At 40.2% G+C, this 12,508-nt stretch overlaps 1 protein-coding gene across 30 annotated transcripts in view; it reads left to right on the forward strand.

The window, feature by feature from the left end:
- The window catches only part of Kcnma1 (potassium calcium-activated channel subfamily M alpha 1), a 729,767-nt gene that overhangs the window by 699,085 nt on the left and 18,174 nt on the right, over window positions 1-12,508 (forward strand). For all 30 annotated transcript variants that reach the window (XM_041633822.1, XM_041633823.1, XM_041633826.1 and 27 more), the window contains 2 exons: window positions 8,331-8,525; window positions 11,258-11,376. In XM_041633822.1, coding sequence (XP_041489756.1) covers window positions 8,331-8,525; window positions 11,258-11,376 — 314 coding nt within the window. The remainder of the gene's footprint in view (window positions 1-8,330; window positions 8,526-11,257; window positions 11,377-12,508) is intronic.

A 12,508-nucleotide genomic window follows, 5' to 3' on the forward strand; every position in this document is an offset into this window, starting at 1 on the left:
AGTTCTTCGCGACTAACCGGTCTATTTAGATGGTTCACCTGCTCTTGGATTAGCTTTGGTATATGGTACTTATCTAAAAAATGTCCATTTCTTTTGCATTTTCCAGTTTTGTGGCATACAGACTTTTGTAGTAAGATCTAATGATTCTCTGAATTTCCTCTGTGTCTGTGGTTATGTCCCCCTTTTCATTTCTGATCTTATTTATTTGCGTGTTCTCTCTCTGTTGTTTAAATAGTTTGGATAGGGGTTTGTCGATCTTGTTGATTTTCTCCAAGAACCAACTTTTTGTTTCATTGATTCTTTGGACTGTTTTCTGCGTTTCAATTTTGTTGATTTCCGCCCTCAGTTTGATTATTTCCAGTCTTCTACTCCTCCTGGGCGCATCTGCTTCTTTTTTCTCTAGAGCTTTCAGGTGTGCTGTTAAGTTCCCAATGTTTGCTTTCTCCATTTTCTTTAAGTGGGCACTTAGTGCTATGAACTTTCCTCTTAGCACTGCTTTCATCATGTCCCATAGGTTTGCATATGTTATCTCTTTATTTTCATTAAATTCAATGAAGACTTTAATTTCTTTATTTCTTCCTTGACCCAGGTGTGGTTCCGTAGTTGACTGTTCAGTTTCCATGAGTTTGTCGGCTTTCTGGTGGTAGCATTGTTGTTGCCTTCTAACTTTAATGCGTGGTAATCTGATAAGACACAGGTAGACACTGATATTTTTTTTGTGTCTGTGGAGGTTTCCTTTGTTTCCGAGTATGTGGTCAATTTTTGAGAAGGTTCCATGAGCTGCAGAGAAGAAGGTATATTCTTTCCTATTTGGGTGGAATGTTCTATAGATGTCTGTTAAGTCCATTTGCTTCATTACCTCCAATAATTCTCTTAATTCTCTATTTGCTTTCTGTCTGATTGACCTGTCCATTGGAGAGAGAGGTGTGTTGAAGTCTTCTACTACTAGTGTGTGTGGTTTGAGGTCTGCCTTGAGTTCTAGTAATATTTCTTTTACCTAAGTGGGTGCTTTTATATTAGGGGCATAGATATTCAGGACTGAGACCTCATCCTGATGAATTGTTCCTGTTATGATTATAAAGTGTCCATCTCGATCTCTTCTGATTGATTTTAGTTTGAAGTCAGTTTTATTAGAAATTAGTATGGCCACACCTGCTTTTTTCTTAGGACCATTTGCTTGAAACACCTTTTCCCAGCCCTTTACTCTGAGTAGGTGCCTGTCTTTGTGGTTGAGATGTGTTTCTTGTAAACAGCAGAATGTTGGATCCTGTTTTCTTATCCAATCTCTTAGCCTGTGCTTTTTTATAGGTGAATTGAGACCACTAATATTAAGTGATATTAATGACCAGTGGTTGTTTACTCCAGTTATTCTTATTGTTTTTGGTAGTAGGGTTTGTGTGTCTCCCTTCTTTTACTTGTGCTGGTGAAGGGTCGCTAGATGCCTGAGTTATTGTAGGCAGTGTTGGCAATGTTGGATTCCTTGGGTTGCAATTTTCCTTCTATTACTTTCTGTAGGGTTGGATTTGTGGCTACGTAATGTTTAAATTTGTTCTTATCCTGGAATGTCTTGTTTTCTCCATTGATAGTGAACGATAGCTTGGCTGGGTATAGTAGTCTGGGCTTGCATCCATGGTCTCTTAGCTTCTGCAGTACCTCTATCCAGGACCTTCTGGCTTTCATCCTCACCAGTATTTTAAAACCAAACTGGTCCCCTTTAAGGTGAAATTTCAATTGTATTTAAGAAAGCTAGGTTTTGATTCCGAGTATCTTTTAAAGATGAATAACAAGCTGGAGAGACAGTGTGTCAGTTAAGAGTTCTATACTGCTCTTGCAGAGGACCTAAGTCTGGTTCCTAGCACTCTGGTCGGGAAGCTCAGAACTGCCTGTAACTCCAACTCTAGGGGGTGTGGCACCCTCTTACAATCTCCAGAGGCACCTGTGCGCTTATGCGTATGTACCCCTCATTGCATACCCAGGTGAACTCGAAGGTCTTCTCTGAAGAAAACAGAAAGGGCTGGTGCAGCACAGGAGGGGCAGAGGGAGGCCTCCAAAACCACTGCCATCAAAATTGCAAAGAAAGAGGTCTCTAGTGTGCAGAATGAGATTCTAGCCATAGTGGCAGCTTTTTGAGATTCCCCTGTGTATGAGCAAAGATGGGACACTGTTCTCAAGGCAGAAGCTATTTTAGACAAAATGAGCAATCATCTGTAGCATTTTCTCCCAGATACACAAAACATTGGAATGATGTTTATAACAAGGCAAGGGTTGTCAGCATAATATAAACATCTCCTTCTATGCACAAAAGACTCCTTAGCTTGAAACTTTGAGACTCTGGAGACCTGGGTGCACCTTTCCAAATGACAGGGTTCCAGTGGTCTAGTCTTATGCAACTGAGAGCAGCTTAGCATAGGTGACAGTTGAAGGCTGACTCATTCATGCTTTTCTGGGGAACTTATGAATGAAAATGAAGTGATGGGACTTGAGAGATGGCTCAGCAGTTAAGAGCACTGACTGCTCTTCTAGGAGACCTGGGTTCAATTCCCAGCACCCACATGGCTGTTCACAACTGTCTGTAACTCTAGGATCCAGCACCGTAGCACAGACACACACACAGGCAAAACAGCAATAAATTAAAAAATATAGAAAGTGAAGTGAATAAATGCTTCAGGACTCGAAGACCCAGAGTCCTTCCTATTGTTTCCACAGATTAGAGGGACAGTTTCATAGCCTATAAAGTTCTTGGAACAAAGGTATTATTTCAAATTTAGTTGACCTGTCTTTTATAAAAGTTTATTGTGGGGGCCTGGTTTCCCTAATTTTATACTTTTGTTCTGAGAGCAGTGTTACCAGTCACTGTCCCTCACCATTTTATAATTTAAACTTAAATATTCAACGGTGCAGGACTCAGCACTGATCTTGGTTGTTTGGTGCAACCCCTGGTGTGTGTCTTAATTTCATGTTCCCAGTCAGGACAGGGTGTTCTTACTGGAAGTGCTTTCTTGTCAAAAGTTCCTGAATTCTGTTCACACCTTTAACACGTGGACACTACTGTTTATCATGTCCCGCTCCATCTTCAGTGTTCAGCAGATCCTCTGTTTTGTTTTGTTCTTTTAAGGACAGTAAAGCATGCACTCCCCACCACTAACCATTGTGTGTGTGTGTGTGTGTGTGTGTGTGTGTGTGTGTGTCTCCACATGTTTGTAGGTGGCTCATGTGTTCACACCTGCATGTATGTATGTGTATGTACTTACAGTTTTCAGTTTTATAGCTTCTACTCCACATATAAAAATTTAACCATTATAAATGTAATTATCTCTTAACCATGTAATTATCTTTTAACCAGTTCTTTTAAGAAGTGTTTCATTGGAATATTAATAGACCATAAAATTCACCCAAGTATATGATTTTATGGGTTTTTTAAGCATATGTAAACATCTCCAAGGATCTTTTAAGAACAGTCTCATAATGTGCAAGAGAACTCTGTCCTCATTTTCCTTACTACTTTAGCTGCTCAACCCTGAGCATCCACGAGCATGTATCTCTGTCTTTCTAGAATCGCCTTTTCTGGATGGTTCATATAAATGGAATCTTATTGATTTTTGTGGCTCATCCTTGTTGTACCATGTACTTTATTTCTTTTTATACACAAATAAAATGGTTTCCACAGTTATAACATTTTGTGATGTGTCCATTAACCAAGTGCCATTTTATTGTTTCCAGTCCTGGCTATGACGAATGATGCCGTTATGAATCTCTCTGCATGAAGTTTTGTTTTGATGTGTCTTTCATTTCCCATGGGTATAGTTATGTATGGTTGTTGGGCCCTGTGATAACTCAAAGTTTACCAATTTAAGGAACTTTTAGACTGCCTTCCAGTGATCGGAACACTCACACACCTACGGAAACTGTAAGGGCTCCAGTTTCTCCACGTTCATCAGTTCTATGTATCTGGCCCTTGTTTTATCATAACCATCCCCGTGGGTAAAGATGAACTCTCGTTAAGATTGGAACTTGTGTTTTCCTTATCACTACTGGTGTTAGGCCTCCTTGTGTCTCTTGACTTCTCTACCTTGTTTTGAAGGAATGTTTATTCAAGCCTTATCCTTTTTCTATTTTTTCAAATTTATTGCCTTTTGGTTATGTTATTGGAGGATTTTAAACACTGAATATTATACCCTTATAAGATACAATATTTTCAAATATTTTCTCTAATTATACAGAGAAGTTTTACTTTCTACATAGCTTCTTCCAGTGTATAATTTAAAAATATTATGAGATACAAATGATCAAGCTTTCTTGTATAGTCTATGATTTTTGGTGCCTTATCTAAGATAATTGTCAAAGTGAAGTTAAGAGGATTCACCACTGTTATTTCTTCTTAGCTCTCTACACTTTTAGCTGTCACATTTGGGTCTTTGATTCATGTTGTTTTGTATATGGTGTGAGGAATAGGGCCAACCAACATTTTCTTCTGTATGTTGATGCTCAGTTGTTGTAACACTCTTTATTTAGTAGACTATTCTTTCTTTATAAAGCTTCTTGATATCCTCATTGAAAGCCAGTTAATAGCAGCTCTATGTGTTTATTTCTAGATGCTCAGTTCTGTTCCCTTGCTGAGTCATCATGCTAGTGTTAGAAGTATATTTTGAAATCAGGGGTTGGGAACATTCAATTTTATTGCTGATTGCTTTTTTTTGTATGATTTATATAACATTTTATGTTTTCTGCAATTTCCTATAAAATTCAATAGGAATGTCTTGAATCTGTATTATGTTTAAGGTTTTTATTATTATTTTAATCTTATCCTCCAATCCAAGAACATGGGACATCTTTCTATTTATTTATATTTTATTCATATCTTTTGTAATGTTGCATAGATTTTAGTATATCAGCCCTGGAACTTCTTGAAAAAATTTCTTCTTAAGCATTTTATTATTTTCAATGTTGTTGGAAGTAGAGTTTCTTTCTTAAGTTTTTCTTGTTCACACAGAAAAAAGTTTGATTTTTGCATAATGTTTTTGTACCCTGAAATCTTACTAAATCCTTCTTACCTATGGATTCCTTGGGATTCTCTTTATACTAAATCATTATTACCTGTGGATTCCTTGGGATTCTCTTTATATAGTGCCAGGCCACTTTGAGTGGAGATAATCTTTTTTCTTTTCCAACGTGAATGTCTTTTATTTCTTTCCTACTAACTAAAACTTCCAGCACAATTTTAAGATGGAAGTCATGAGAATGATCCTCTTTATTGCTGATATTAGGGGGAAAGCATCTGCTCTTCCACCCTAAACTATTGAGCATTAACTGGTTTATCTGTGTGCTCCTTATTAAGGTTTTTTTTGAAAGTTTCACACATTTATATATAATGAATTTTAGTCACTTTTATCTCTTCTCTGTTCTCTGTCCTACTGAAACTCAGTAAGTCTCACTTTCCCTCCCATAGTCATTTTGTATGTGATTCAATGAGGTTAACTGGTGATTTTTGCATGAGCATAGGTGAGAGGATGTTTGCTGGAGCAAGAAAACTTGCCAGTTGCTACACCACTGAAGAAAGTAGCCTTTCCACAAACATCTTATAATTGCCAGTAGTTCCTCAAGCAGAAGTGGGGCCTCCCTGGCTCCTTCCCTGTCTACGATGAAATATTAGTTGGTCCAGTTTTGTGCAGGTCCTGGGAGATGACCACAGGTGTAATTAATAAGTCATGACCTACAAGACCTCTCATGGGTGTATTTCCCCATCTTCTGGCTTCTAGTATTTCTGCCTTTCTTGGGTAATGTTCCCTGAGTCTTGGAGAGCATGCTCCAGTTGGGGTCAATCACTCTACTATGGCTTAATCTTTATACTTTGGCCAGCTAGATCTTCTAATGACTACTTACCCAGTCAAAAACAATTCTTCCGTGCTTTTTCTTGAAAACTGTTTCCTTTTGGGAAAACAACAACAACAAAACCCAACTGTTCCTCATTTCTATACATTTGGGCAGAGAGTGCTTTAGTGGTTCAGCAAACAGTGCTGTGAATGTTTGCCACCCGCTTACCTGCCATGGGTCTAGCATGGTAATTGGAACACAAAGGTAGTTGTCAGTTTTCTGTCCAGTTCTCCATTATTTAATATGATAGACAGGACTGGGTAGGGAAAATACCATAGGGAAAATATTGGAAAATGCTTGTGTGTCTTTAATCCATGTAATAAATCTTCAGGATGTAGTGCACAGGACCTTCAAGGTGTTCTTCTTTAATCTAGAGGAGCAGTTCTCCATGTGGTCCTTGACCCCTTTGGGGTTGAATGACCTTTTCACAGGGATTATAATCATATATGCTGCATATCAGGTATCTTATGATTCATAACAGTAGCGAAATTACAGTTATTAAGTAGCAGCAGAATTAATTTTATAGTTGTGGGTCACCGCAACATGAGGAACTGTATTAAAGAGTCACAGAATTAGGAAGGTTGAGAATTACTGCTCTGGAGGAAACTTGGACACTGAGGGTGACTGAGAGATAAGAGGTTCCAGAATGAAGGGAATAATGGCCTTCCATCTTCTGGAACAAAAGCTGAAACAGTAATGAGAATAATCAAGGGATGTTTGGATGTGAGAGTGGCTGTTGCCCATCATCAACAGTCCCTTCCCCATGTCTCTGGGTTCAGGTCAGCCATATTTACCAGCACTCCCTGGGCCCTGAGTTTCTTTTCAGTCCCTCAGGTGCTGAGCGTCAGGTATCTTGTAGCTGTTCTGCTATTCCATTTTACAGCTGATGACACTAAGTTCGAAAATGTTTCACAACTTTCGAAGGCAGCAGAGCTTCTGAAAGTTGAAGTCAACACTGAACCTCAAAAGGACTCCAGCCCTCTTAGCCTTCCCCCCTGCATCTGCTCCCTTGAGTGTCTTCGATTCTGCTTGTCCACCCCAGAGAACAACTGAGCTCTTGAGGATAGCCTGGGTATAACTTTCCTAGCATTATTTGCAGCTGGAATTCTTTGTGCTCTCTGATTGAGTGTTTCAATAAGGATCACGAAATCCAGGCCCTCCAGCAGCATCTTCTTAACTTGGAAGTCCATGTGGAATTCTTTGCATATATACTTGTTTTTAACAACCATGCTGATTTTAATGGCTGTAAACACTGATGCCCAGGACAACACAGAGCTAGTGATGAGGGTAGGATGAGGACTCAGCCATGTCTGGCTCATGATGCACTGCCATGTAAACTGGCAAGAAAGTTGCAAATAAGAATGCACCTGTCAGCTGGGCAGTGGTGGCGCATGCTTTTAATATCAGCATTCGGGAGGCAGAGGCAGGCGGATCTCTATGAGTTCTAGGCCAGCCTGGTCTACAAGAGCTAGTGCCAGGATGGGCTCCAAAGTTTCAAAGAAACCCTGTCTCGAAAAACTAAAAAAAAAAAAAAAAAAAAAAAAAAGGATGCACCTGTCTTTTCTAGCCTGCTCCAGTGGTGTATAAATGCCCCAAACTACATCCAAGATTTGGATTGTTTTTATGTAGGGGCTTTGACTTCTCATGCAAGAAAATGGAACAAACCGCCTTTAACTGATATTTTCTCTATTTTGGCTGGGTGACAAATGTCATTTTAAGGTCTTTTCTTAGACATTCTGTTAATTTTTAAAGCCCCCATTGCCTTTGTGTGAACATTCCATGTGGGAGAAAAATGGCTATGTAAGGGAAAGAGTTCTTTAAATCATCTGTATTTGCCTCAGACAGCTGGGGTTATTTGCAAACCCAAAATCCACACATCAGGATATGCAGCTCATAGACTTCTCCAGCTGCTATTCTGGTGGTGACTTCTGGGTCCAGCCATTATCAAAGTCTGTGATAAGTTGTTGAGTGTGTGGCATTCAAGATTCTCTTTGCATCTAATTCCAAACAGAAAGAAGTTGTGCTATTTGTAGGTGGCCTCCCTCCTAACATATGGGTGGCAGGCTCTAAGAGGTTGGCCTCTTTAGGGTAGCCGCCCAGGCATGCTGCCTTTTATTGTGCCCCTAGTGTCAGAGTTGATATTTTTCAGGTGTACAGAGGCAAGGCAGTATTTGTATATCTACCAACATCAATTTTTCAGGCATTAACCTTTTAAGAATTCCCTGAATTGTTTTTATCCTTTTCTTTTCTTCCTTTAAGTCAGGATCCCATAGTGGAACCAAGCAGGTGAGAATGGAATAATTGGAGACTGCTGTTTTTTCTTTTCCCACAGAAAATTATTTCAAGAGAGAAGCCAGAACTTTACATGGGAGATACCAAGAAAAGTTGGAATTTGGATTGTCAGCTACGGTGACTTTAGGTTGTTTGCTTAAGAATGTTTCTCTACCTTCTTTCCACAGACATACTTCAATGACAATATCCTCACCCTGATACGGACCCTGGTGACAGGAGGAGCCACGCCAGAGCTTGAGGCTCTGATTGCTGAGGAGAATGCACTTCGAGGGGGCTACAGCACTCCCCAGACACTAGCCAACAGGGACCGTTGCCGAGTGGCTCAGTTAGCCCTGTTGGATGGCCCCTTTGCAGACTTAGGGGTGAGTCTACAGCCCAGACGATTCCTGAGCCGTGTTTGCAGCAAGCCTGATATGAATGAACCGTGTGACATGGTGACAGGCTAAGCATCTGTGTTTCTCTCTTCCATTGTAATAAACTAAAAAGATGGTATTTACGTGACTCTGTTTACCAGGCCCCACGCTTTATACATAGACATTCATGCAACTCCTCCAACCAAATAGTTGATATTTCTCAGGCAACTAAGGCATGGGACATTTCCACCAAAGCATCCTGACTTTGGGGATATGGCTCTCACCTCCACTGCTGTCTTCCTCGAGTATTTTCTTCCCAGGGATGGACGGGGTAGTTGCCAACACCACATAGCTAAGTTTAGGAAACATTTTTGCAGGGTCCTTGTAGCTCAGAGGTACTCCACTTTGACTCTCTCTGAACATGGGGATGCCTGGCCTCGAACCCTGCCACCAAGGTTTTTGTATCTATATACTGTTGACACAAAAATTACAGCTCTCATCTTAAAAGGGAATAAGAGGTAGTTTATTCTGGAACTATTTTGAGGGACCATGGCTCAGGAACACAGAATAGGTTAGCCTGAATTCCTTGTTCCCACCTAGAAGCAGTTTCATGAAGTTGTGTGGTTTTTACCGATCAAGGAAAATTATAAATCAAGGCAACTTTAAAATACACGGATACAGCAAGATGGATAAAGCTTTACTATAGGCCCCAGATGTTATCTAATGATTTTCTTAGCTTTTGGGTTTGTCTAAGCTCATGGTCTGCTAAGTTAATAGATTCCAAAAAGGTTTCTATTAGCTACAAGATATTTGTTTTGACTGAGAGGTGTGTAAATGGATGGTTCTTTCCCACCTGCCAGTTCTCAAATACCCAGCATTTGATTCCCAGTTATCACACAGAATCTTTTTTTTTTTTTTGTTTGTTTGTTTGTTTGTTTTTTCGAGACAGGGTTTCTTTGTGGTTTTGGAGCCTGTCCTGGAACTAGCTTATCACACAGAATCTTATATTAACTATAAATGCTCAGCCAGTAGCTCAGGCTTATTCCTAACTAGCTCTTACTATTAAATTAAGCCATAATTCTTATTTATGTTTAGCCACACGACTTGGTACCTTTTCTCAGTATGACACTCTCATCTTACTTCCTCTATATCTGGCTTGAGACTCCTGACTCTGTCCTTCTCCTTCTCATCATCCTTAGTTTGGTCATCCCACCTATACTTTCTACCCGGCTTCTGACCAATCAGTGTTTTATTAAACCAATTCAAGTGACAAATCTTTACTGTATACAAGAGGATTATTCCACAGCAGAGGTAGGCAGGGAATGGTTGCTGTAAAGGACTAGAACTATCCCAAGTTATGGTAATTAGCTTCTGCACCAGAAGCTTCCTAATCTTACCACCGTACTGCAGTTCTAATCATAGTCTCTATAGACATAACTTCTTCTCAGGAGTTTTTGTTCACAGTGTCATCCAGGCACTGGTGAGGTTTAAAGCATGACGGCAGTTGTGTGTGTGCAGAACAATTGACCAAAGTGACAGGATCTCAACTGGCACTTTTGATGACTTCAGGTCTCTAATGCAAAACCTTGGTCTTGGGATTTCTGAGTCTGGGCCAAGTCCTGCTTCCCTATACCTCCTTTTCATGATGGGACCAGAGTTTCCTTTGGTTTCTCTGTAGTCACTACTCTGTACTATGTCAGACACTTTGGAAAAAGTGTGCTACCTTGACCTTGACTCCAAAAGCACCTGTATAGATGTGTTTAAGGAGCGGAACCAAGAGCCTAGGAATGTATTTCCCTATTACACTATATATTGCCCAGAATGTACCATCATGGAAAAGGTCTTGTTTGGCCATCAAATGGCTGCTTGTTTGGCTACGACCTATATTAGACTGATGAAGGTCAATTTCCATCATCAGTAGTTCTTATCCTTATCACTTCCTTACTAATCCAGTTGAATTAGATTAATATTTTCAGTAATGGAAAAATGTAGGATCTTTTGTTGTCTAATATGATGTTCATCATGAGAATTCCAGTGATAGCAAAGACAAATGTATTCCCTCGGTTTCTAGTGAGTCTACTCTGTCATGCTGATCTGTATAGTAAAGTCTACTTGGTATCACACACCTGCTTGAAGTCCAGAATTTTCTATGCATTTGCAAACAATTACATTGTTTTCGCCTTCTGAGTTAAGCCCCAGAACTCCGGGTGGTTGTGAACTGATTAGTGCAGTGAATCCCAGCTATCTCACCTACAGACTCCCACATGCCCTTCACCTAGACATCTTTGAGGTCTGCAAATTGTGCTTTTCACACAGTCCTTCTTGGAGTCTCCTCACCAGAGGGCTTGGGGCTGCTCTTTTATTCTTGCAGTGCTTTTCATTATCACTTGGACAGTCCTGACAATATGGTCTCATCACAGTGGACACAGCTGAGCACAGGGAATATAATCCTTGCTTTGCAGAGTTCACCTCTTCTCTCTAGCTCTACAGCTGAGACCTTCCAGTGACACATCCCCATCCCAGGTGAAGGAAGCCAGGAGTGTGTTTGAGCTATGGACACAACTGGGTGGCCACCAGGGGAAGCCTAGTGATGGTCAGTTCCCTGAAGTCAAACATACTGGATCCAAGCTGTTAACCATGCTGATGTCTTCAGGCACAGAGGGGTTGATGAAAAGCTGCCTCCCACCTTGATTACCAGGCAAGCAAAAGCTGATGTTCTCTTGTCCTTTGTTGCCTCCTAGGATGGTGGTTGTTATGGTGATCTGTTCTGCAAAGCTCTGAAAACGTACAATATGCTTTGTTTTGGAATTTACCGGCTGAGAGATGCCCACCTCAGCACCCCAAGCCAGTGTACAAAAAGGTGAGTGCATTGTCCCACTTACCATCTCACCTGAGTGCAGGGGCATCAGTGCCTTCTCTCGTTCCCTGCAGGCAAAGGTCTCTATGCGCATGCCTTCAACATACTGCCCATGTCAAGTGTAACACTGACCCCAGGAGTTATAACAAATATTTCTTTAAAAAAATACTGAAAGTGAATGTGAAGTCACTGAGGCAAGGATTTGTTTACCCCATTACAAAAGCCAGAATCCCGAACTCTGGTTCCTCAGATCCCTTCCTTGGTCCCTAATGTGGAGGTGCTTCACATTGATGCTATATTTTGATTTATATATTTTGTAATTGATTGATTCACTTTCTTTCTTATATCTAAGTTTAAGAAACTTTTATATTATCACTTTACACAAAAATAGATGATGATTTGGGTATGCTAGTTGTGTGCTTTCCCTTACATGCCTTAATTTAAACTCATAGCAGGTAAAACAGTAATTCTAGAATTACCCAAGCCCATGAGTTTGTGTAGTGTGATCCAGGAAATATTGCCGTAGAGGTACTTCTCAGATCTGTAGTGTAGTGTGTGTGATCCAGTAAATAGTGCCATGGAGGTACTTCTCAGACCTGTAGAATAAAGTCATCTGTGGGATTTAAAAAAATACTAGGGACTGGAGAGCTGCTTCAGCAGTTATAAGCACTGACTGATCTTCCAGAGGACCCAGGTTCAATTCCCAGCACACATGGCAGCTAGCAACTCTCTATAATTCTAGTTCCGGGGCCTCCACAGAGACATGAATGCAAAACACCAATGCACATAAAATGAAAATAAATTACTTTAAAAAAAATACTGTGATTAGAGTAATTTCCACAGTGTGTAAGAAAAAAATTACATGTACTTTTAAAATTATATACCAATGTTTATGTATTTAATGCCTGAGAATTACAGTATATAGCCAGAGTTAAAAATTGTCGCAGTCTAATGCTAGGTAGTGGCACTTGGGAGGCGGATCTCTGAGTTCAAGGCCAGCCTCATCTACAGAGTGAGTTCCAGGATGGCCAGGACTACACAGAGAAACCCTGTCTTGAAAACCAAAACAAAACAAAAATTGTTGTATACTGATGTGTTCCTACATGGCAATGAATATGAGATTCGCCTATAGAGC

This window comes from Microtus oregoni, unplaced genomic scaffold (genome assembly GCF_018167655.1).
Source record: "Microtus oregoni isolate MIOR12 unplaced genomic scaffold, Mior012 000045F_ref0000178, whole genome shotgun sequence".
Taxonomy (NCBI): domain Eukaryota; kingdom Metazoa; phylum Chordata; class Mammalia; order Rodentia; family Cricetidae; genus Microtus; species Microtus oregoni.